We start from the raw sequence: 23,984 nt of genomic DNA on the forward strand, positions 1-23,984 counted from the left end.
TATGTCAAGTAGCTCTCTGTCTTTTGCTCTTTTTTCATATTTCCTTCTTTCTCTTGCCCAATCTTTACTCTGCATTCAGTTCTTACTTTTTCATCTTCCTCCATCTCTTTCTCTTCTAGTTTTGATGGAGTACCTCAAGCAACTTTTTATCTTCCCTTCCATCCCTTCTTCACTTTTCCAATCTTCCCATTGCATCCACTTCTTTCTTCTCGTCCTCCTCTCTCCTTTCTGCTGTTTTCTTTTTTTTCTTTTAAGTGAGAGCGAGAATGATTTTTCCCTATTTTTCAAAGCGTCGCGTATTGTTGGTAGCATTGGCATTTGCTGGTTGCTGTTTTTTTTTTGTTGATCCTGTTGTTTTTTTTCTCCCCCTCTTGTTTTTTTCCCTCACTTTTCTCTTAACACGCATTGCACATTGAATAACCAGGCGGAATTTACAGCCACGCACTTGTTTCCTATTTTTAAACACACCCAAAAGCAATTTCTTTATTTGTAAAGTTAAAATTCTATTGTAATTCTTTGTTTTTAAATTATGCTCTTAACGTTGTTTCTTGTATGTGAAAAATTAGATATGATTTTATAACACTGCTTTGTAGTCATATTTTTATTTCATACAGTGAAAAATATAAGTTACACCAAAGAGAATAAGAGGGAATTATTCAGAGATTCCGCTATTTAGTTTTAAGTTTTCATTCATGTTATCATTCCTTCCTATTATTATTCCTGTTATTATTCCTCATTATTCTGAGATCATGTTATTTTGTTTCTACTCTTATCATTCCTTCCTATTAACTCTTAAATCTGCTTCTTGTGCGCAAAAATTATCCCTGATTTTCTAACACTCGGCTTTTTGTATATAAATTTCACCTTAACCGAACAAAATCCAAGTTACACAAAAAACGGAGGAGAAAACGAGGGGAACTATTGTGAGTCTCCTTTTAGTTATCCACGGTGATGTTTCGTTGATTTTACGAGGCTCCAGCGGGTAAGGCAGCGGGAGGAGGTACGGCGCGCTTACAGAGAAGTCAAAGGAGTCAATGCATCAGTGAGTTGTCTGGCGAGGCGCTGCGAGTGGCTGAGTGGCTGAGTCTGACTGGCTAAGAGTGTCCGTCTATATCTGTCTGGATGAAGGTGGAAGGGTGGACGTCGCTTCCTCCTTCCTTGCAATCTACATAGAGAATCCCAAGCTATTCCCATTGTAATTGACACAGCATTTCGCCACTCACACACACAGACAAGCTGAGAGACAGGCAGGCAGACACACACACACACACACACACACACACACACACACACACACACACACACACACACACACACACACACACAAGGCAAATCTCAATCGCAAAACCACTTGTTGTATTGGTGGTGATGGTGGTAGTAGTAGTAGTAGTAGTAGTAGTAGTAGTAGTAGTAGTAGTAGTAGTAGTAGTAGTAGTAGAAGTTGCATTAGCACCATCACAATCGCAACTACTTCCATCCCACCAAACTAAGTAGAGAGAGAGAGAGAGAGAGAGAGAGAGAGAGAGAGAGAGAGAGAGAGAGAGAGAGAGAGAGAGAGAGAGAGAGAGAGAGAGAGAGAGAGAGAGAGAGAGAGAGAGAGAGAGAGAGAGAGAGAGAGAGAGAGAGAGAGAGACAGACAGACAGATACAGGAACAGATGAGCAGCACGAAACGAAAAACCAACATGAAACTCGAAAAAGAGACAAAATCAAACTAAAACAACCAGACTACTTCTCTCCAGACACCCATACCTGTTCCTGCTTCCCCTACACAGGAATGCCGCCGAGACTTGACGTGGGGGACAGTGGGAACGAAGGAGGGCGAGGCAGACTTCTTGTGGCGCTTCTCTCTGCCGTTATAGTGGTAGCAGCGGGCGTGGGAGGCATTGTGGCGGTGGCTGTGATGGTGGTGCGGTGGCGAGATGCGGCCAGGCATGAACACCACGCTCGTGACACGGTAAGTCCTGCAGGGAAGACGAGGAGAGGGATGAGTAGGAGGACGATGACAGAATGAATAGTGCGAGGAGGCAGAGGATGACAAGACTGATGGAACTGGCAAGGATAGGAGAGAGATAGAGGGAGACTAGAAAATGTGGAAGGAAGAAGATGGATGAAAGAAAGAAAGAAGGAAGGAGGAAGGAAGGAAGGAAGGGGAATGGAAAGAAAGGAAAACGAGATGAAGAAGTAGGGATAGGTAGGAAATAAAAAATATATATAGAACGAAAAGAAAAAAAAAAGACGAAAAATTAAAAGTAGAAGAAAAGGAATATGAAAAATGAAAAAAATAAATACAATAGGAAAAAGAGGAAGGAAGAAGGGGAGAAAAATATAGAAGGAAGAGCAAGAGAAAAGAAGGAAGGAAGGAAAAGAGGAGAGAAGACAAATTAATAGGAAGGCAGGAGGAGGAAAGACGAAGGGATGAAGACAGAGAAGAGCGGTAAAAGTGTGGAGAGAGAGAGAGAGAGAGAGAGAGAGAGAGAGAGAGAGAGAGAGAGAGAGAGAGAGAGAGAGAGAGAGAGAGAGAGAGAGAGAGAGAGAGAGAGAGAGAGAGAGAGAGAGAGAGAGAGAGAGAGAGAGAGAGAGAGAGAGAGAGAGAGAGAGAGAGAGAGAGAGAGAGAGAGAGAGAGAGAGAGAGAGAGAGAGCAAATGAGTAGGAAGTGAGGAAGGAAGAGAGGGAAGGAGGGAGGGGGAGAAACAAGGAGGCGAAGGATATAGATAGACGTGGGGAAGCCAGCTTGTGCTTCTGCTTGTTGAGAGAAGGAGAGAAGGAAGCTTTAAGAGGGAAAGAAGCGAGAGAAAAAATAAAAAAAACACAAGACGTGGCTAAGAAAAGGCAGCGGGGAAAAAAAGAAAAAGTGTGTGGGAAAAAGTAACTCACGCCCAAGGAGGAAGTCTGGCGGTGGTAAAGGACTTAAAGAAGAAGAAAAAGGGAACCACTGACAGGAAAAAAGGAGATGGAAAAGAGGAAAATACGTGAGGAATACCACACTTCGTTGACCAAGAAGAGCATGCTAACTTAACCTCAGCTAATCTAATGACTGGCAGAGAAAGAACTGAGAGGAAAGAGAGAAAAATAAGAAAAATAAACCAGCATACTATTGATACTTCACCTAACCTGACCCAACCTAACTCTTTAACTACTTCACGAAACAATTAGCAGCACCAGAAGCGATACGTGGAGTCTTTCTAAGCATCTGAGAGAAATTTAAGTGAAAAGCATGCATTTTAAAATTTCCTCGGAGCTTAAAGAATGAACGTGGCTGTAGAAGAAGTAACAATGTCTCAGAGTGATTGGTAATTAGGGAAACGTGTATCAATTGGCAGTGAAAGAGTTAAGCTGAGATTATCTAACGACTGGCTGGCAAAGAGGTGAAGAGGAAAGAGGAGGAGAGGATGAGTCAGAGAAGTAAAAAGAATAATACCATGTAGTTATTTAGATCAGCTTAGATTAAGTTAAGTTCCCCCTGTCTCCCACGCTCTCATCATCTTCTTCCTTTGTTTGTCGTCAGATTAGCTTAGATTAACTCAGATTACGTTAAGTTAGGTTAATCTAAAGACAAACAAGGAAAAAAGGAAGAGAGGACGTTGAAAAAACAAGAATAAACCAACTTTCTTCTGAATCTAATCTAATTCAGCTGAATCTCACATCCTAATTAACAAAAAGAAAAGATAAAGAAAGAAAATTAAAAAGAAAAAAGTAGGAGAGAGAGAGAGAGAGAGAGAGAGAGAGAGAGAGAGAGAGAGAGAGAGAGAGAGAGAGAGAGAGAGAGAGAGAGAGAGAGAGAGAGAGAGAGAGAGAGAGAGAGAGAGAGAGAGAGAGAGAGAGAGAGAGAGAGAGAGAGAGAGAGAGAGAGAGAGAGAGAGAGAGAGAGAGAGAGAGAGAGAGAGAGAGAGAGAGAGCGCGATTTGGGAGTAGTGTGTGAGGACAAGTTGGGAGATGAATGCAGGAGTGAAGGAGTCAGGAAAAGGAGGAAAGAGGAGGGAATGTAAGAGGGAAAAAGTATTAGGGTGAAGATGTAAAGGCGAGGAAATACTAGACAAGGGAAGGATGGAGAGAGGCATCACTTACCTGCCGTCATGAGAGAGAGAGAGAGAGAGAGAGAGAGAGAGAGAGAGAGAGAGAGAGAGAGAGAGAGAGAGAGAGAGAGAGAGAGAGAGAGAGAGAGAGAGAGCTGGATCGGTCAAGGAGAGAGAGATCTGGGTTAGCATAAAGGGGAGGAGGGAGAGAGCAGTAAAGGGGGGTGTGCCAAGAGAGCTTCTTTAAAGAATTCTGTAAGGGAATATAAATGGAATCTAAGAGCAAGTTCTATGCAGATCTTAAGAGATTCTATTAGTAAAAGACTTTATAAAGATGCTGTAAAAAGATTCTGGTTCTAATAGAGTTTTGCATGTGTTTTTTTTTTTTTTTAGACCTGAATTCTGAAACTCTTCTTACTGTACTTCGTCTACTTTGAACAGAGTAATTGAAGTGACTAGGGGTTTTAGGGCCGTTGTTACGATTCGAGTGACAGTCTAACAATTTTTTTTCATTAATAGGATAAAGTCTTCGGAAATCAGGTAGTCGTCTTCGCTGTCTTTAAAAACAGTGGTGGTGAGGGAGCAAAGTGTCTCTGAATACATATCAAAGGAATGATTCTAAAGGTTCTAATTAGTTTAATGTTCTTCTATTGTTCTTTCATTTGAATTTTGTTTGTCTTTCTAATTAGCAATGCATTTCAGAAAAAAAAATTCGTTTGTGTTTACTTACTCTTTCATTCATTGTCGTAATTTTAAGTGAACTTTTGAACATTATTCCGAAGTCCTCATTTTTATTTCTCTGCTGCAATTCCTGAGTGAAAATCGAAATCAGCTTTTTTTCAATATTTCTAATATTTTTTCTTTTATCTACCAAATTTCCTGAGTGAAATGCAAAATCACAACTATTTTTCATTTCAATTTCTAGGCTAAATTCAAAATACTTTTTCCTCTCCTAAAACATAAAACCTAGCGTAAAATTAATGTTATCGTTATCATTATTGTCAAAATTAATAAGTGCAATATTACGACTACTTTTGTTATCATTTTAGTCAAATATAAAATCACTCTTCTAACTTATCAAACTAAGAACTACACATCAACATCTACTACTACCACTACTACTACTACTACTACTACTACTACTACTACTACTACTACAACTACTACAAAAACAACGACCAATACTACCACCACTACTCTTTCCCTTCCCTACCACCAACACCATACCTAGTACCATCACCAACAAAACTACCACCACCACCACCACCACCACCACCACCACCATCCCCATGATTAAAGCAGCAGTGTTTGTGTGTAGCAAGGACCTCATCAGGAGGGTGAGTGCTCCCTAACCTAACCCAATTTAACCTAACCTGACCTGGCCTTACCTAACTTAACCTAATTTAATCTAACCAAAACCATGACCTGACCTGACTTGACCTAACCTAACCTGACCAAAACCTAACCAAACCTAACTTTTAATCTAACGTGACCAAACTTAATTTTAATCTAACCTAACCTAACCTAACCACAACCAAGGGAAGGATAAATAGAGACAAAAAAGAAGAAAAATAAGAAAGTAGGTAGCTAGGTGGTGATGACTCTGGTGTTGCAGGTGGAGCTGAGTGAGGAGAGCGTGGTGGTGCTGGCGACAGGAGGGCATGAGTCAGGAGCACATCCATCCCCGCCCTGCCCCCGCCCGCACGCCCACACCCACCCAGGTAATGTAAAGAAGTCAGCTCATCTTACGGTAGTGGTGGTGATAGTGGTGGTGATGTTGATGGTGTGATGGTAGTAGTAGTTGTAGAAGTAGTAGTGGTGGTGGTTGCGGTGGTGGTGGTGGTATTAACAGTAGTAGTAGTAGGAGTAGTAGTAGTAGTAGTAAAAGAGGTAGTAGGCAGTGGCAGTGGTGGTGTGATTGTGATGGTGGTGGTGGTGGTGGTGATGGTGGTGGTGGTGAAATGGTGGTGGTGGTGGTGGTGGTGGTGGTGGTGGTGGTGGTGGTGGTGGTGGTGGTGGTGGTGGTGGTGGTGGTGGTGGTGGTGGTGGTGGTGGTGGTGGTGGTGGTGGTGGTGGTGGTGGTGGTGGTGGTGGTGGTGGTGGTGGTGGTGGTGGTGGTGGTGGTGGTGGTGGTGGTGGTGGTGGTGGTGGTGGTGGTGGTGGTGGTAGTAGTAGTGGTAGTAGTAGTAGTAGTGGTAGTAGTAGTAGTAGTAGTAGTAACAATAGATATGAATATAATGAAAACAACGCTAATAACAATAACAACAACAACAACAACAATAATAACAACAGCAATAATCATTCAGTGTTCCAGACGCTTCAAGTGGACCTGAGTGAAACACCTGAACTCCTCACCTGTCACGCCGGGAGGGGGGGAGAGCCCAGTCCCCCTCGGTGACCCCCACACCCCTCCCCGGCCCTCCCGCCTCCCTCCTCCCCCCCACTCGCACTTCGGTCGCAAGGTCAGTCTCCCGATGACAAGTATTGGAGAATAAAGCTTTGTGGGACTCGCTGGTAACAATTGGTAATATTTCGTAATGTTTTCACTATTTTTCATCACATTTCGCAGCTTTTTTCTTTTTGTGTGTGTGTTGATTCATGGGAACGTGCAAGAGCTTCAGTATATGTATGTATGTATGAAAAAAAAGTTAAGCTTCTGTCCGTTTCGCTCATTCGTTCGTTGGTTCGTCTTTGCGCTCGGTTCGTTCGTTGAGCTGATTACTTTCTTTCATTAATTTTCGCGTGTATGAATTAATGCGTTTCACTTTCATGTTATAGGTATTGCAGATACACACACACACACACACACACACACACACACACACACACACACACACACACACACACACACACACAGTCAGAAATTGTGAAAAAAAAATAATGACAATACAAAAGAGAGCGAAGAAATAAATGAGTTTTTCCTGACATCAATTAGGGAATGGGGTGGAACGCAGTGACTGATGAAGCTCCGTGTACAAGGAGCAATCTCGGCTTTAAAAGATAAGTATGACAAATTAACTTTAGAAGAAGGGACATAACGAGCTTGACTTCATCCTTGAGAAAAAGAAAATGCAATCAGAAAAGAAGACACACACACACACACACACACACACACACACACACACACACACACACACACACACAAGGCTCAGTCATGCACACACACAGGCGGAGGAGCCACCCACTCGTGTAATGCAGGGAAACAGAGCCACTGGAATAATGCAGGACGCAGAGGTGGCGCGGCATGAGCTCATAAGGTGCCGTGTATTGCAGGTGTGTCGGCTATTAGGGCGGCGCAGGAGTAACCCAGACGAGGCAGTGGACGAGTGGCGGTGTACAGCTGGTCGTCACTTCCCGCTGCCTCACTCACTCGCAGCGGACACGACCTGAACAACCCGTACCACCTGAACGCACTGCACTTGTAAAACGACCCGCTGGCGCCATGAGGGGCCCGCTGCAGCATGGTACGACACAGCAACGACTGGTTCTTATCTGGGGCTGTGTTCTGCTAGACAGTACCCATTACGAGTCCCCTTACCAACTCCCCACACCCCCCTAGTCAGTTTGTCATGTTGAAATCAAGGCAGTTCCCCCTCCCCTCCATTCAACCCACATTCCACAGTCCCACAGCCACTCAGCCCCACAGCCCTACAGTCCGTTTTCCACGTGTTTGTCTTGACCTATTCTCTAAAACTGTGACAATCTACTACTACTACTACTACTACTACTACTACTACTACTACTACTATGTATGTACACTTTCTGACGGTGAGATTCGTTTTTTGTTTTTTTGTTTTTGTATTTTGGTAAATAAACCGAATTGTGGTTTGGTCATGTGTTTGGAATTGATCTTTGTGTGTGTGTGTGTGTGTGTGTGTGTGTGTGTGTGTGTGTGTGTGTGTGTGTGTGTGTGTGTGTGTGTGTCTTTTATCCCATAAGCCCTTGAGGTTGGAAATACATGTCAACACCAGTAAACACGCTCGCATGCGCACACCCACAGACACAGACACACACACACACACACACACACACACACACACACACACACACCGCCATCGCCACCATAGCGCAGAAACAAATTTATAGTGTGAAATGCAAATGAAAGAGGTGAGATAGTATACGATAAACAAACCTACTGGCGCATGAAAACTTCGGAAACAAATATGCCTTCAATAGCACACACACACACACACACACACACACACACACACACACACACACACACACACATACACAATGGCTTCCTTCCTTCGTTTCTTCCCTCCTTTCTTCCTTTCTTCTTCTCTAGTCCTTTCTCTTTTAAATTTCCACGTCTCTCCTTTAACTCTTTATTACGTTCTCCCGATTCATAAACTTTATTCTGACCCACGCCTGCAGCTACTATTACTACTACTACTACTACTACTACTACTACTCTCTCTCTCTCTCTCTCTCTCTCTCTCTCTCTCTCTCTCTTGATACAGTTCTCCATATTGTCTAAAAGGATTTGACTTCGCAAGCTGGTGGGACCCTAAAAAAATAGTGCCCAGAAATATAACCTAAAATACCAAGCCCCAGGACCACCACCACCACAACCACCACCACTAGCGCCGGGCTTTCGACCTTGTAAACTTTGCGATTGCCACCAACAGGGACAGGGGTGGAAAAATTCTGCGTTTTCTGAATTATTGTATCCACGAGGTCCGTCCAGCCATTCCTGTTGTTCTCGGTATGAGAGAGAGAGAGAGAGAGAGAGAGAGAGAGAGAGAGAGAGAGAGAGAGAGAGAGAGAGAGAGAGAGAGAGAGAGAGAGAGAGAGAGAGAGAGAGAGAGAGAGAGAGAGAGAGAGAGAGAGAGAGAGAGAGAGAGAGAGAGAGAGAGAGAGAGAGAGAGAGAGAGAGAGAGAGAGAGAGAGAGAGAGAGAGAGAGAGAGAGAGTGTCCACCTCTTACTTCTCTTTGTTTTAATCCCTTTCATGGATAGATGGACAGAGAGAGAGAGAGAGAGAGAGAGAGAGAGAGAGAGAGAGAGAGAGAGAGAGAGAGAGAGAGAGAGAGAGAGAGAACGAATACAACCTTTTCAATAAATAATAGAAAAATATTTAAAAATCGGCAAAATTTGTGTAATGCAAGAAAAAAAAAAAACATTACTTAATATGTCGCCAAACAGGATAATCTCAATCACATAAATCATAAAAATCCTGCATAAAATATAAGCCATGAGTAACATCCATCAGCCGGCGAGTATTTAATCTTGAAGCTCCAGACTAAATATTTTTTCCTATTGCTGCCAGCTTAGCGCGGACGGACACCGGACCTTCTGGGAGCTGTGATGAGGAGAGGAAGTGAGTGTATGTGATAGGAAAGTGTTGGTTTTGTTGCTACTACTGCTACTGCTACTCCTATTACTACTATCACTACCTACCACTCTCCACTACTATCCTTGTTACTATCATCACAACTACTGCTGCTACTCCTTCTCCTACTACTACTATTACTACCCACCACTCTCCACTATTACTTTTGTTACTACTATTACAACTACTGCTGTTGCTATTACTACTACTACTACTACTATTACTACTGCTACTACTACTACTACTACTTCTGCAGAAATTATATAACTAGCAGCACCATCACTATAACTTCACCACAATTACCTCAAAACTATATGTATAAAAAGAACAACCATATGGTACCAAAACAAACCAAACAACACAACAAACACACAAACACCTCAAGCCAATCACGGCCAGGTAAGGAGCGCGGCGCGGCAGGGGACTGACAGACAAACAGGCAAGACCAGGTAGGGGGACTAGTAACTTATGCACAGGTAGGTACGTACACAGGTATAACATATGGACAGGGTGAACAAACACGGTCAGAATTGTCACAGGTTTGCCCGCTCGAGTGACGACGCCCGGGAAAACAGAGGGAAAAGAGGGGGAAACAGGAAGCCAGCAGCGGGGTTTCCTGACAGTAGAGCGGAAGGTAGAATAGCCGCCTTAGTTTCCCCCACTGGAGTACTGCCGAGGGGACTGTTATGGAAGGTTATGTAAGGTTATAGAAGGCAGTAAGGTTGGCTGGTGGTGTGTTGTGGTGTGGTGTGGTGTGGTGTGTTGGCTTGTGTTCCTTTCCTTTAGGCTCTTTCTGGTGGTCTGTGTGTTTGTGTGTTTGTGTGTTTGTGTGGGTGTGTGTGTTTTTCAGTTTGTTTGTTTCTCTCGGTCTGTCTCATTGTTTGTTTGTATTGTGCGTCTGTCTTTGTTTCTTTTTCCTTTTGTTTACCTTTCCTCATGCGTGCGCTTGTTACTTGTTTTATGTTTGTTTCTGTTTATATCTATTTGTCAGTTTCCGTGTCTGTTTTTTGCTCTCTCTCTCTCTCTCTCTCTCTCTCTCTCTCTCTCTCTCTCTCTCTCTCTCTCTCTCTCTCTCTAGTCTTTACATGTTCGAAATTGGTTTTATCCTGTTGGTATTGGCTTCGTTTTTACATTCCCTTCTAGTATTGGTGTTGTAGTTTTAATTGCTATCATTAATATCATCATTAGTATGCATTGCTCTGCACGGACGCATCTAAATCTTTAGTTTACACACCGAACCTGCAAATTGACTGAAATATATCGACACATCCAGTAAAGAGTAAGGGACGGATGAGTAAGCTTAAAACACATTATATTTCAATTACAGTATGTCATTAGTGTGTGGGAGTCCATTAGTGTATAAGGGAGGGGTTTGGGAGGGAGATGGGAGGAAGGGAGAGAGAGGAAGGGAGAGAGAGGAAGGGAGGGAGAGGAAGGGAGGGAAGGAAGGTAGACATAATGCGACCACTAACACCTCTAATAGCTAGTAATGAGACACACCAAGCTGAAACAAGATGGTTAATAAGGAAATGATGAATCAAGAGTGGTAACGAGCAAGAAGCAAGAAGAGGAGGAAGGAAGATGAAGAGGAGGAAGGAAGAGGAAGAAGAAGGCTTGCCCACTGCATCGTTCTCTTATCACGTTAACTACTGTACTACTACCACTACCACTATCACTGTCAACCACCATCACCACTATCACCACCACCACAACTGTCTATCACCACCACACTCTTCACATATGAATACCTAATACTACCACAATTACTATCATGACCACTACTGCTGTCATTATCACCACCACCACAACTGTCTACCACCACCACACTCTACACACCTAATAATACCACAACTCCTATCCTGACCACTACTGCTGTCATTATCACCACCACCACAACTACCATTATGACATCGGGGCACGCTCCATGCTCTTTCTCCCGCTCCACGCTCCGCCTGCCTGCCAATGAGCGAAGTTAAGCAGTGTTGGCTTTAGTTATCACTTGCATGACTGACTGCCTGGGAACACCGCTCGTTGCCGCCGCCTCCTCACCTAACCTAACCTAAATTAATCTTCACTTAGACTAACATGATTTAAACTGACCTGAGTTATTCTAATTTAACTTAATCTGACTTAAAACATCTCATTACTTAATATAAACTAAATTAATCCTACTTAGACTAATGTGATTTTAACTAACCTATGCTATTCTAATCTAACTTAACTTAACCTGGCTTAAAATATCTCTTAACACATCACTTAACCTAACCTATCCTAAGCTAATCTTAAGTTAATGTTACTTAGACTAACGTGATTTAGACTAACCTAAGCTATTCTAATTTAACTTAATCTAACCTGACTTAAAGTACCTCTTAACCCATCACCTAACCTAACCTAACTTGATCTGAATTAAGAATATATAACTTAAAATCTAAGCTAACCTAAACTAAACTAAATTAAAATGTAACCTCATAACTTCATTATTAATTCAACCTCACTCAACCCCACTTCTTAACCACTCATAACCAAACCTAAACTAACTTGATTTAAATCGTAACCTAACCTATTTCTAAACTAATCTATCTTAACCCACTAACTTAATTTAACCTATCTCAAATGTAACTAACCCTTGAACACGAAGAATCAAAAAGTGTCTCGTAATATGATGCTATTCGTTTTTCTTCGTCTCATTTAAATACAACCTCCCAATATTGCATGAGATCTAGGAACGCAGGTCAAGTATTGCTGTCAAAAGATGCATAATAATATAGTTTTGTTTGTTTTTCTTTGTCTTTTAATTATAACCTCCCAATATTACATGAAATCTAGGAACAAAAGCCTTAGTATTGCTGTCAAAAGATGCTTACTAATATATTATTGTGTGTTTTCTTTCTCTCTTTTAAATACAATCTTCCAATATTGCATGAGATCTTGGAACAAAGGTCAAGTATTGCTGTCAAAATATGCGTAACAATATAGTTTTGTTTGTTTTACTGTGTGTCTTTCAAATACAACCTCACAATATTGCATGAAATCTCTGAACAAAATCAAGTATTACTGTCAAAAGATGCGTAACAATATAGTTTTGTTTGTTTTACTGTGTCTCTCTTAAATACAACCTCCCAATATTGCATGAGATCTTGGAACACAATGCCAAGTATTGCTGTATTTCTTGTGCAAGGTAAAAGGTGGTGACGAAAAAATATGCAGGACAGAGGGCTGGAAACTCCTCCCCAGCCAGCGTCTACTCTCGCGAGACAGGAAAGATGCAGGCAAAACTCTATTTCATTTTTACTTTCTCATGTATATATTTTCTTTCTCCCATTTTCTGCTTTCCCTCTGTCTTCTTGAATGCGAGTAAACACGTGCAGGACAGGACAAGGACTGGCCATGTTGTTATTGGTGGTTGTTGTTATTGATGTTGCTATTGGTAGTGGTGGTGTTGATGGTAGTGGTGGTGGTGCGGCTTTCATTGCTATTACTAATAAATCATCGACTATTTTGTTTATCATACGACCACCATCACCTTTACAACCACCACCGCCATCACCACGACCAGCACCACCATCATCACTAGCATTACACCAACTAAAACCATTAATACGACCATTCCCACATGAGAAGAAGAGGAGGAAGAGGAAGAGGAGGAAGAGGAAGATAAGATGCTGACCTCCTTCTCAATTCCCTTAGCGTTTTCCTCCGCACTAACCTAAACTTCTCCATCACCACGAGAGGAGGGAAGAATGGGAGGAGGAGAGGAAGGAGGAGGACGGAGGGAAAGAAGGAGGGAGTTGGAGAAGTATTAAAAATGAGTTTAGGAGAGAGGGAAATGACAGAAAGGGAAGGAAGGAAGAGAAAAGAATGGAAAATGTAAACAGTTTTGCTAAAAGGAAAATGAAGGAAAAAAGAAGGTGAAGGGAGAGATGAAAAAGAAAGGGAGACTTGGGAAAATTATTAACATGGGTTTGAAACGGAGGAAAAGAAAGGAAGGAATGAAAGGAAGGAAAGAGAAGAAAGAAATGACAGTTTTGATGAACGAAAGAACGGATAGGAAGGAAAAGGGAAAAAGGAAGGGAGAAAAGGAAGAAAGGAAAGAAGAGAAGAAGAAAGAAAGGAAGGAGGGTTAGAAGAAAAGGAAGGAAAGGAGAAAACAAAAATATATGGAAAGTTTTGCACCAAGGAAAAAAAAGGAAAAGAGGCAAAAAAATGCAAAGGAAAAGAAAATGAGTGCAAAAATGGTGATAGTTTTGGCCAGAAAGGAAAGTGAGGATAGAAAAGCTAGTTTATCATATCGTTTGACTGAAAATTATGCATGATTCTTGTGTATATCAAGAGTGAGAGGACACCTGTCTCTTACCATCTCTCTCTCTCTCTCTCTCTCTCTCTCTCTCTCTGTACAGGAAGTAAACAAAAATAGTGAAATGTATAAATAAATCTACAAGTAATGCATACGAAATTGGTCCCTTTTGAAGGAGATAGAAAACGGATGATTGACCAACACGTATTTGAAAGGATAAACTAAATTAAACTCATACAGACACACCATTAACATGCACGAGAGAGAGAGAGAGAGAGAGAGAGAGAGAGAGAGAGAGAGAGAGAGAGAGAGAGAGAGAGAGACCCGGAAAACATGACACAGTGCATATGACAACAGACACACAGCACGAAACACAGCACAGGCTACAGCGGAACCCCTTGGAGAGATGACAGCAACTCACCACCTAGAAAAAATAAAAAAATAAAAAAATAAATGAAAAATAAAAGACAAGGAAAAAAAAAAAAAAAAACATTGGCACACCACACACCACAAACATCACCAAACATTTGATCTTTCCTTTCGAATCTTACCCTTCCTCGTTAACCTCTCCCTCTCTCTCTCTCTCCTCTCTTTCTTTTTCCATTTTCTACCTATACACTCTCCCTTCTGCCCTTCCTCACTCTTCCTCATTCTCGTAGTAATATACAACACAAGGCAACACACAGGGACAACACAAGGGACGTGGGGAAAAAATCGTGGGGAAAGTTGTGTTAGAAGCGAAGGGGCGTCTCAAGGGAAAGGCTCTGAAAACACTCTCCCAGGCAGCCTCTCCCAGTTGCAATTTTTTTTTCCCAACGTAGTAAATATCACCCTTGAGAGAGAGAAAGGGTGGAGATGGAGGCGTTCTGAAGGGAGGAAAAGAGAGAGAGAGAGAGAGAGAGAGAGAGAGAGAGAGAGAGAGAGAGAGAGAGAGAGAGAGAGAGAGAGAGAGAGAGAGAGAGAATGAAAATGTAGGAAGAGGGAGAGAGATAGAAGAGGGAGAAAACATGAAATAGAGAGGGAAGGAAGATTGAAAAGACGAAGGGATGTAGAGAAAGACAGACAAACACACAAACAAACAAACAGGAAAAAACAAACAGACAAACACACAAATAGTGAGTTAGGGGAGAGGGAGAGGGAAAAAGAGAGATTCTGAGATGGATGGAGAGGAAACTATAAGGATGGATTGAGAGAGAGAGAGAGAGAGAGAGAGAGAGAGAGAGAGAGAGAGAGAGAGAGAGAGATGGATGCGATAGTAGATAGAAGGGGGTGGAAAAAAAATAGAGGGGAAGGAAGTTACACACACACACACACACACACACACACACACACACACACACACACACACACACACACACACACACACACACACACACACATAGTATTTCCGGTGACACACACATCATAAATTTTCAATACATATTGCTTTAGAAATTGTTTGTGTCGTGCTGGCAAAGCGTGGCAAGGTTGTGTGCGTGTGTGTGTGTGTGTGTGTGTGTGTGTGTGTGTGTGTGTGTGTGTGTGTGTGTGTGTGTGTGTGTGTGTGTGTGTGTGTGTGTGTGTGTGTGTGTGTCGACGTGTGACTGTCTTTATTTAATCTCACTACTAAATTCATCAGCCCTGTATTTCCTCTTGCGTGTGTGTGTGTGTGTGTGTGTGTGTGTGTGTGTGTGTGTGTGTGTGTGTGTGTGTGTGTGTGTGTGTGTGTGTGTGTGTGTGTGTGTGTGTGTGTGTGTGTGTGTGTGTACGCGCGCATGTGTGTACGCACTTGCATGTGAACGCTATACCTCTAAATATCCCTTCTCCACCAATTTACTCCCGCTCTTCAAAATTCATCACCAGAGACATCAAATATGTAGCATCACCAGCATCACTATCACTCGCTTAAACACTGAGGCGTGGGATGGCTAGGACGGGCGGTGTTGGGAGTCTGGCTGGCAGCGAGTACCGATAAGCGATTACCGAACTCCGCCTGAACGCTTTGTAAACATTCTACTCGTGATTAAGCAAATGGAAAACGTCTACGCGCTTCATAGGAGTAAGCAAATACGGAGCGAGAAATAGAGAGAGAGAGAGAGAGAGAGAGAGAGAGAGAGAGAGAGAGAGAGAGAGAGAGAGAGAGAGAGAGAGAGAGACAAGAGGACAGACACGATGGAGAGAGAAAGGCCATATTAATAAAAACGCCTCGCTCTCTCACCACGACAATTTTTCAAGTCCCCATACACGACTAGCCGGGTTTTCAAGACAGTTTCTCCTTATGATCAACTACAAATCTTGCTAATCCATCACCAGAACCATAAAAACACCCTTAAAAACATGAACATCTTCAACGAAAGCCTTTGGAAATAGGCAAAAGAGAACAAAGCGTTTCTGAATACGGATCAGAGAGAGAGAGAGAGAGAGAGAGAGAGAGAGAGAGAGAGAGAGAGAGAGAGAGAGAGAGAGAGCACAAAGGGATAGAGATGATGGATAGGAGATGACTCGGACTAAGAAGAGTAAAAGCGAGAGAGAGGACACAAAAGGGAGAGATAATGGTTAGAACACACGAATAGGGAGAGAAACAAGAAGAGAGACGTTGGATGGGAGAAGGAGAGGGAGAGGGAGAGGGAGAGGGAGAGGGAGAGGGAGTGGGAGAGGGGCTGTCAGTGAATGTGTCTGCAACTCTCCTTCATTCTTGGCGCGATGAATAAACAAATGATGTGCTACCGCCTCCACTGCCGAGCGCGCCGTGTTAAATTGAATATCTCAGGACGGACACGGATGCACTGGACCAGGTGTGTGTGTGTGTGTGTGTGTGTGTACGCGCTCCCGTCCTTGGCTTGTGCTTTGAAATGTTTCGTTCAGTCATCAGGATTAATTTCGAATGTCATGGTGTTCCTCAGTGTTTTCATTGATTTATCTTGCTATGGATAAAGCAAAATTCTTGATAAGCTGTCAATAAAGTTATATAAACGTCGCTGAAAATCATAACCACGGGTATTTGTCAGATTCAAATAGGCATTTCCTTTTTACATTTTTTATGTGTAATACTCTGAACTACCAAAGGCATTAAAATATCCGTGAAATACCCTTGGAAACTATAATTCCCAATAGAGCCTCTTCAAAACATAACCTAACTATCAAACTGCCATTTAAACTTCAAAAACACACTTAAAAACTACAAAAGAACCGTATAAAAGAGTAAAATGCATGCTAAACTATCACTGCAACCACAAAAAACAATGCTAAGCCCAAACACTACAAAAGAATGCGCAAGAGAACAAAATCCTCAAACTATTACCAGAATCATGAAAACAACAGCAATTTTCCCGCCAAGAGTCTGTTGCAACGTGTAGTACCCTTGTTAAACTATCACTTAAATGCTGAAAACACTCTTGGGATCCTTGGTAACTTCCACTAATGCTTGTTAAAAGGTGAGTACACTGCTTGTTAAACTCTCGCTTGAATCTTGAAAGCAACCCTGAAAACAGCAATAATTTCCACGGGAGCTTGTCAGAGAGAGAGAGAGAGAGAGAGAGAGAGAGAGAGAGAGACGCCGAAATGGTTAAGAATGCTACTTTATTTTTTGTCTCTTCCTCTTTATTTGGTGTCTCCTTTGCATTATTCATCTCCTCCTCTCTCTCTTAACTGCAGGATCCTCGCATTTTTGTTCATTTTTTATTCATTTATCGCCATGTCCATCTGGATTATTCATGATTCTTCGTTTCATCTCTTCTTCTTCCTATTCCTCATCCTTCTTCTTCTCCTCTTCGTCTTACTTCTCTTCCTCTTCCTCTTACTTCTCCTTCTCCTTCTCTCCCTCTTCCACTTCCTCGCTTCTCCCAACCTTACCCAACATTCCAAGCACTGTTTCAACTTTTCCTAAACACTCAACTTCTAATGCAGTGAACCAAGCCAGTGAAACCATGAACCAGTAATATAGTGAACCAGTGAAAGAATTAAATAGTGTACTAGTGAACCTGGAAAATAGTGAACCAGCGAAGGAATTGAATAGTGAACTAGTGAACCAGAAAAATAGTGAACCAGTATAATAGTGAGCCAGTGAAGAAATTAAACAGAAAAACAGTGAACTAGTGAATAAAGGAACCAAAACAAATCAGTCAAGTGTAAATTATGTTTCCCAAATTCTGAATAACCTCTACAATGCCCTACCTTACCAGAAAATAGTGAACCAGTACCAGTGAAGAAATTAAACAGCGAAATACCCAGTACTAGTGAATAAAGGAACCAAAACAAATCACTGTAAATTATGTTTCCCAAATTCTGAATAACCTAACCTAACCTATCCTACCTTACCCTACCCTACCTCGTAAACCCAACAACCTCATTCAACCATTTCTAACCCCAACAAATCTCAGTCACCTTTCTCACAACTCAACACCTCTTGCATTGGACGCCTAACCTTACCCCAGGAGTTTATTTTAACCTAACCTAACCTAACCTAACCTAACCTAGCCTAACCTCATGATAGCAATACACTACTAACCCCAATAACCTTTCTCACTACCTCAACACCTCTTGCACCGGACGCCTAACCTAACCCCAGCAATTCACTTTAACCTAATCTTACCTAACCTCATGATAACAATACCCTATTTTAACTCTCCCTATCCCTCAACACCCCATGCTTACCCCATAAACTCCCCCACCATCCTTCCTCAACCTCCCCAAAGCCTGACACGTCACCACAACCTCCCTCACCATCCTTCCTCAACCCCTCAAATGCCTGACACGTCACCACAACCTCCCTCACCATCCTTCCTCAACCCCTCAAAAGCCTGACGCGTCACCACAACCTCCTTCACCATCCTTCCTCAACACCCCCAAAGCCTGACACGTCACCACAACCTCCCCAACTTGTTCCATCGCCCCCGTACACGCTAGACACCCCCTTAACTTATTCTAACTTACCTCGACAGCCAACACAATGCAGCCCGCGCCTACTAACTTGACCTACTGCCCTGCTAACTTAACCTGGTGCTTCTCCCTCTCTCCTTTACTCTCCCTTCTCACTCTGGTTACCTCTTGCTCTCTCCTATACTCTCTTCTTTGCATGTGGTTCTCTTTTCTTCTCCAATTTTCCGCTCTATGTTTTTAAATTTTCTTCATTCTTATTCATTTGTTGTTCACTCGTATACATGTTCTTTAATCTGTTCACTCTTTATTCACTACTCAAATTTTTTCTTCTACACTCATTCTTTACATTCATTCATCCTTCCTCTTCTTATTCATTCTTCTTGTTCTATACTGTTCATCTATGTTCTATTGACTCCTGATTTATTAACCTGCACTCTACTCATACAATTCCATGCATTCACTCACTCACGCTTGTTATTCGCTTTTATTGTCCTGTACTGGTTTCCTACACTCATACACTCACCTTATTCACTTCCTTATGCTGTCCTTTTATATCTTGATGCATTCACTGACTTTATTCTAATCCTTATCCTAATCCTGCAATGTCCCTTTAGATTTATATATATTTTCTCACCTTTTTCACCTTATTCACCACAGTTAGCTAATCCTACATCATATAAGGATAATTCCCAAATATTACTCCATTATACTCACTGATTTAATTCTCCATACCACATCACTCTTCTCCCTCTTGCTATAAACAGGAGCATTCAACACCTTAAGGAAAATCAACAAACGTTCATGCATGCGTCCACAGATGAAGGAAGGAGAGAAGGAAGAGGATCAGATTCCATAAGATGAGAGTAATGATGCGTTCCAAGGCCTCCCAGACCCTCCTTGCCCCTCCCAAACCCCCACTCTCCACTGACACGCTGAAGACCACGAATATATAGATCTGAAAAGATGATTATGGCTCAGAGGAGACAGCTGGGAAAGGAGGAAACGAAACTCTGTGTGTGGAAAGGTGGTTCGTGTTGGTGTTGGTGTTGGTGGTGGTGGTGGTCATGGTGGTGGTGGTGCTAAACAGAGATAAATGGATTGATAGCTAAACAGATGGAGAGTAGAGTAGAGAGAGGAGAGGAGAGGAGAGGAGAGAGAGAGAGAGAGAGAGAGAGAGAGAGAGAGAGAGAGAGAGAGAGAGAGAGAGAGAGAGTTGATGACCACCTCCTTTACCTCTTACTTCGTTCTTCTAATCCCTTTCACTCGCTCCCTAGTCTCTTCCTCTCCCTTCCTCTCCCTTCCCTCGCTTTTTTTTTTTCTTCCATTCCTCGTTCTGGGATCCTTTACTTTCTTTCCCGGAAATCTCCTCTTCCTGCTCCTCTTCCTCCTCCTCCCTCCTCCTCCTCCTCCTCTTCCTCTTTCCGCCCCTTTCCTTCCTTTACCTCTCCTTTCTCTTTGAATGACTGGTTGACTTGACTTGCCTCTCTCTCTCTCTCTCTCTCTCTCTCTCTCTCTCTCTCTCTCTCTCTCTCTCTCTGTGTCCCAAACTTTAGCATCCCTCCCTCCGCTTACCAGAAACTATATACCCTTCTCAGTTTCTCTCTCTCTCTCTCTCTCTCTCTCTCTCTCTCTCTCTCTCTCTCTCTCTCTCTCTCTCTCTCTCTCTGTTCGTCTCATTCCGTTTTACACTTTCTATCTCTCACTCTCCCTTTCTCTCTTTCTCTGCTCGTCTCATTCCGTTTTACACTTCCTATCTCTCACATCAGCACACATTCAATGGCAATATGCACGAGGCTGCCTCAACTATAAATACCTCCCCAATAACACTAAAGAAGGAGCAGGAACGTAAAGGAACGAAAGGGAATCACAAGTAACAACTCCCTGCAAGTCTCCAGTTCCCGCTCCTCCCGCTCCTGGTCCGTCTGTCTCCCTCTGTGGCGGAGAAGAATGGTATTATAATCACCAGTCAGGCGTCAGGGAAATGGGAAAAATTCTGGAAGGAAAGTGTCTAACATGGATTTTATATTTACGAGAGGATGAGAGATTTGCACCAGCGGAGAATTACACTCGCGTCATTCCAGTGTAAATGGAAACGCACGTGAATTAAGGAGTAAAAAGTGTGTGTGTGTGTGTGTGTGTGTGTGTGTGTGTGTGTGTGTGTGTGTGTGTGTGTGTGTTAATGGGTTTGAAGGTTGGTTCCGTTTTCTCTGTCTGTCTGTCTGTCAATTTGTTTGTTTGTCGGTTTGTTTTCTCTCTCTCTCTCTCTCTCTCTCTCTCTCTCTCTCTCTCTCTCTCTCTCTCTCTCTCTGTCCAGTGTTTTCATGCGTGTTTGTCAGTCGGTTTGTTGGTCAATGTTCTCTCTCTCTCTCTCTCTCTCTCTCTCTCTCTCTCTCTCTCTCTCTCTCTCTCTCTCTCTCTCTCTCTCTCTCTCTCTCTCTCTGTCCAGTGTTTTCATGCGTGTTTGTCAGTCGGTTTGTTGGTCAATATTTCTCTCTCTCTCTCTCTCTCTCTCTCTGTTATCTTGACGCACGGCAGCTTCTCGGAGGAAGAGGTAACGTACTTTTTTCTCATTACCTCGTTGTTTTGTGACGCTGTAACTCTCTCTCTCTCTCTCTCTCTCTCTCTCTCTCTCTCTCTCTCTCTCTCTCTCTCTCTCTCTCTCTCAACCTTCCTCTCTCTGCCTCTCTCGCTTTCAAATAGAGTTACGTACCAGCGGCGTGTCAGTGTCCCCGCCTGACAAAAAAGAAAACGGGGGTCGAGGAATGAAGAGGTGAGGGGCGGCGGGCTGGTGGTGGTGTTCAAGGGGTATCGCTCTGCTAGACTCGAGTGGCTGGTGCTCCTGGTGCGTGCCGCGGCAAAACTTACCCTGTCCTATACTTCGTCTGGCTTAAAGTTACCGTCATATACACTCTCCGCTCCGAACCTCGCGCTCCTCCATGATAGAGAGAATATCCAGTCCGTCCATCACAGTGTTTCTTCTTCACAAACGCGCTTCCTCCATAAAGAGAATGTCAGTCTATCCACAGCGCTTCCTCACATACGCATTTCGAAACGACTAACTGTCTCTACATTTTTTTTTTTTTTTTTGTCCATAGCGTTCCTGCCTCATATTAAGACCTTCAGATTTTTATCATGAAATTTTGGTGTGATTAGACGAATTTATTTAACATTTGGAAGGATCTGTGGAGGTCAAATTAATGGCTAGTCCTCACTATTTTAATCCCCACATAAGTTTGTGAAGCTGTATAATGCCGCCAAATAGTAAGCAGAAAGAATATGAAAACGCGTCCTGGTTTCAAGGTCTTACTATTACAAGTTTTCTTTTAATACAAAGTTTCTCTCTGATATACATGCTTTCTTAAACCGTTCAGCGTCTTGGTAAAACCATTCTTTGTCTGTATTGTTTCTCTATGACGTATAAGTCTTTAGAGAAAATGAGCATCTTAATACTTTCTCAGAGACAGACACGCATTTCTCAACGACCCCCGTCACCAAGTTGATTTCCTTTCATTCCATTTCCCATGCATTCTGAGCGTTTCAGTGTCCTTTCCTTTTTTTAGCAGGCCGCATTGGAGGTTAAGGCTTTCAAGGGTGTTTACGTGACCCAGTGGTAGTTTAACGAGGACTTTGCGTCATTAAGGTAAGGAAAAAACATGCGAACTCGACCAATTATCTGTGCGAGCTTTGGAAATTGTCCTAATGAGAGGTGGAAGAGTTTGAAAATACGGGCCATATTCTCACTAATCCACACCGAGCCTGCTTCACGGAACACACACACACACACACACACACACACACATTTATCGTCTATCAGTTCATCTACAGCTTCTCTTTGCCTTTAAAATACAACGAATAGAAGAAAATGAGAATGGAAAAAAGGTGGAAGAGAGGAAAAAGAAAGAAAATAATGAAAAAAGTGAAGTAAGAATGAAGGAAGGACGAAAATAAGAAAGGAAGGAAGGAAAGACGAAAACAAGGAAAGAAAAGAAAGAAAATAATGAATAAGAATTAATATAGTCAAATACATGATCTACTTCAAATATGGAAGTTGAAATGCATTACACCACAGCAAGAGAATACCAACACCACGGCATCATAAGTCACAGCATCACCACACCACCACCACCACCACTACCACCACGTCACCACCTCACAATACACCCAACCATTATGCATCTCCCCACACTAGCGTGACATTCCCGGGAACAGTTTTGCGTCCCAGACAGGCGGGCGACGCTTGCATGTCCCTTGAACTTCAGTGGAGCCTCGACTTTCCCGCCCCACTTCACCCCTCTCTGATTCTCTGCTTCCCCCTGTCCCACCTCTCCCAGCCTCGCCCCGCCTCGCCTACCGACTAACAAGGCCACGCAGACTAATTCCCCAGAGGACGGTTAGGACTTTAACTTACTGCCACTAAAGGAGGGACGGATAACAGTGACACTTGTAGGGAATCAAAGGTGGTGGATATACGAGCGTTCATGGTGAGTGTGATGAATGTGAAAGGTTCATCAAAGCGTGAAATACGTGAAGGTTAATTGTATACATACAGTCGACACAATTCTAAAGAGCGGTAATAGAATGGTAGACAACTAAATGAATGGATGGATGGATGGATAGATAGATAGATAGATAGATAGATAGATACATAGATAGATAGACAAATAGAAAAAAATAAGTCTATCAAAACATGAAATAAATCCTTCTTTAGCTAATCATGACTAAAAATATCAAGTGAAAAAAAATTAAAAGAAAAGTATGAGGCAAAATACTCAATAATTTTTCGTCTTGTCTTATCATTATTTCCCTTTCGTATAATCACTCCTCTATTATTTATTTCTATCACTATTTTTTTTTATAGTTTATACATTATCAGCTTCATTTTCCAGTAATACAAAACAACAATTCATTATTTTGACTCCCATTACATAATTTCTGGTCTCATTTTGTCACTATTTCTCTTCGTATCACCGTTTTCCATTGTTTATATTAGTGATTTTATAGTTCATTATTTCCAACAATACAAAACCCCCACTTTTTCGAGAGCATTTCTATCACCTTTACAAGTGACGCCACGTGTGTGTGTGTGTGTGTGTGTGTAACGTATAAATATGTATGTACGTGTGCATTCTCCGTGTACGTGAACAGAAGGCGGAAAGAGTGAAGCCAGCCAGGAGAAACTGAGGCAACATTCCGACCGTGAAATAACCTGTATGAACAAGTACCACCACCACCACCACCACCACCATCACTACCTCCAACTATCACCCCCAACCACCACCACCACCACCACCACCACCACCTACTATTACTTTTACTGCTTTCTTTCCTTTCTTTTCATGTTATTTCTTTCCTTAATTTTAATGTTCCATCCATCCTTTGTTTTCCCATTCCCTTCCGCGCGTTTCTATTAATTTCTTTTCCTTTTTATTTTGCCATATGCAGTTTTGTCTTGTCTACTACTACTACTACTACTACTACTACTACT

At 42.4% G+C, this 23,984-nt stretch overlaps 1 protein-coding gene and 1 long non-coding RNA gene across 2 annotated transcripts in view; one reads left to right on the forward strand and one right to left on the reverse strand.

Moving 5' to 3' along the window:
- LOC123507859 (zinc finger X-linked protein ZXDB-like) overlaps positions 1-7,813 on the forward strand; it is an 11,699-nt gene extending 3,886 nt beyond the window's left edge. The window contains exons 3-6 of the mRNA XM_045261111.1: positions 1,774-1,955; positions 5,631-5,736; positions 6,322-6,477; positions 7,289-7,813. Coding sequence (XP_045117046.1) covers positions 1,774-1,955; positions 5,631-5,736; positions 6,322-6,413 — 380 coding nt within the window. The 3' untranslated portion in view covers positions 6,414-6,477; positions 7,289-7,813. The remainder of the gene's footprint in view (positions 1-1,773; positions 1,956-5,630; positions 5,737-6,321; positions 6,478-7,288) is intronic.
- LOC123507861 overlaps positions 955-23,984 on the reverse strand; it is a 28,005-nt gene continuing 4,975 nt past the window's right edge. The window contains exons 2-3 of the long non-coding RNA XR_006675810.1: positions 1,751-1,962; positions 955-1,165 (exon numbers count right to left, since the gene is read on the reverse strand). This is a non-coding gene — a long non-coding RNA (uncharacterized LOC123507861). The remainder of the gene's footprint in view (positions 1,166-1,750; positions 1,963-23,984) is intronic.

Source organism: Portunus trituberculatus, chromosome 23, assembly GCF_017591435.1.
Source record: "Portunus trituberculatus isolate SZX2019 chromosome 23, ASM1759143v1, whole genome shotgun sequence".
NCBI lineage: Eukaryota > Metazoa > Arthropoda > Malacostraca > Decapoda > Portunidae > Portunus > Portunus trituberculatus.